This window comes from Emiliania huxleyi (genome assembly GCF_000372725.1).
Source record: "Emiliania huxleyi CCMP1516 chromosome Unknown EMIHUscaffold_218, whole genome shotgun sequence".
In the NCBI taxonomy this organism is placed as follows: Eukaryota; Haptophyta; order Isochrysidales; family Noelaerhabdaceae; genus Emiliania; species Emiliania huxleyi.
The window spans coordinates 185,514-187,507 of NW_005200434.1; the positions used below are offsets into that span (position 1 = coordinate 185,514).

Genomic DNA, 1,994 nt, shown 5'->3' on the forward strand with positions numbered 1-1,994 from the left:
CCTTCACCTGCTCGGGCCCTCCCCATGCAGGTACCTCCTCACGGGGACGCTCGTCTGGACGGGGCCGAGCGGCGGCACGTCGGAGCACGACTTCACCTTTGACATTGGGAAGGCGATCGCGTACATCTCCAAGATCGTGTCGCTCGCCGCGATGGCCGGCCGGCGGCTGGAGCAGGCGGACACAGGCCTGCTCCAGCCCCGGATCCTGCAGCGGAACGACACCGGCGAGGAGGTCATGGAGGTCCCACTCAAAATCGAGCACATCGAGCAGACGCCGCCGAACACGACCGACGCGGGCGAATGCGTGGACGCGCAGGTGGTGCCCGCGCCGCTTGTCGTGCACGGCAACTACTACGAGGCGGCGGACGAGACCTCGAGCCTCGCGCTCGTCGGCTTCTCCGTCGCCTCCTTCCTGGGCGGCCTGCTCCTCGGGGCGTGCGCGATGGGCGCCACCGTGTACTGCACTTGGCGCGGCGTGGGCGGCACTCTCCACCGCAGCGCGTCAATCGGGATCCCACAGGTTGTCCCTGTGCGGTGCTCGCTCCCGCCCGGCGGCAAGGCCAGCGGACGTCGGCCTTCGCCTGACACCGCTCAACCTCCCCTCGGCGCCACGTGGTCATCGGACATCTGAGCGCGAGGTGCTCCAACCGCGCCGGAGACTATGTGCGGCGCTGGCACGTGGTGGCAGGCGCGCGGAGACACTAGAGCCAGTTGCCGCCGCGTTGTATTGTGCAGGGTTCTTTGTGGGTGTGGTCGGCGACTAGCCGGGGTCGTCCTCCCGATGGTGCCGCGCGACCGGCGAGACACCGCCACCAGACCACCACGCGTCTCTCAGACACTCTCTTGAAGAGCGTCTTCTGTCACTTATTGCTCCCGTTGTGTACACGCATGGTGCATGGGTACGTATCCTTCCTCGTCGCTCGTCGTCGCGGGTTCGAGAGCCTTCCTCATCACCTCTTCGCACTTCGCGGTTTCTCTTTAGCCGCAGCCCCATCTCTTGCCGCTCTTGTGTCGGGTTGTGATGTGAGGGCGGGGGGACGCGGATTGTGAAGAGATCCCTCACAACAAGAGAGATCGTGCAGGGCGGGGACACACATGTACATGTCCATGTCCCTACCCTTTCCAGCCAAGGGATCCGTGTATCCGGGCTGCGGTGACTCCCCCAGGCCAGCCCCGGGGCCAGCAAGAGGCACGACGGCTCCCATATCTCCCCCTCGTGGTCGCCCTCGCCCCCCGCCTCCTCCAGGAGCCGGGCCGCGGAGTCTTGCTCTAGGTTGCTGATGAACTCGATGGCCTCCACCCCATACAGATATTTTAGTCGGCGAAGATGTGGGTGGCCTCGCCGGCTGGACATCGCTAGGGGGGGACAGTGACTGTGCGGGTAGCCTCGCCGTCCAGGCACCTCTAGGGGGGGACAGCCTAGTCGCTGCGAGCCCGAGTTGGAGTGAGCACTCGCCGTCGTCCAGTGATAGCCCCCTTCCACTGGTGAGAGCGTCCTGGGGCGGCGGTCAATCTCGATCGGCGGTCCACGGGGTGGCTGGGCGAACCGAAGAGCCCTTCGTTGGGCTGCAGCCGCCTCGCTCTCCCCCCCCGACGGCCGCCAGCGTACCCACCTCCCGGTCGCCTCCTCAGTCGGGAGCACGTCCCGGCTCATACCCCTCTTGCGGCTAACCGCCGTCGGGCCGAAGCGATCGAGTCGCCGCTGGAGGATGGAGTCCTCTTCTGTGGTGGGCACCCACGGCCATGAGACCGACCCCTCGGCCGGGTCCACTCGCCCCGAGGGGGCTCTCCTCGCCTCCTCCCACCCCTGCCGGCGTCTCCGCTTGCCAGGCGGCGGAACCACCCCACTCGTCCCAGCCTCCCTCGCGCGACCCTGCGGATTCCCCGTCGCTCGATCCCACCGGCGCCTCCTTCACTTGGGCTTGCGGCGGCCCCTTGGGATTGAGGTGCCGCCCGCTTCCATCGTTTTGCGGGGGGGCTGCCCTCCTTGATTT

At 67.4% G+C, this 1,994-nt stretch overlaps 1 protein-coding gene across 1 annotated transcript; it reads left to right on the forward strand.

Annotated features, from left to right (window-relative positions):
• The first annotated feature begins 74 nt into the window (after positions 1–74).
• Positions 75–912, forward strand: EMIHUDRAFT_366485 (hypothetical protein). The gene has a single exon (XM_005780329.1). It carries the CDS (start codon positions 152–154, stop codon positions 629–631), a length of 480 nt encoding a protein of 159 aa, XP_005780386.1. The 5' UTR covers positions 75–151; the 3' UTR covers positions 632–912.
• Positions 913–1,994: the final 1,082 nt, after the last annotated feature.

What these genes read in the sequence shown, in the direction of transcription:
- EMIHUDRAFT_366485 (XM_005780329.1), top strand. Translation starts at nt 152, where the DNA reads ATGGCCGGCCGGCGGCTGGAGCAGGCGGACACAGGCCTGCTCCAGCCC.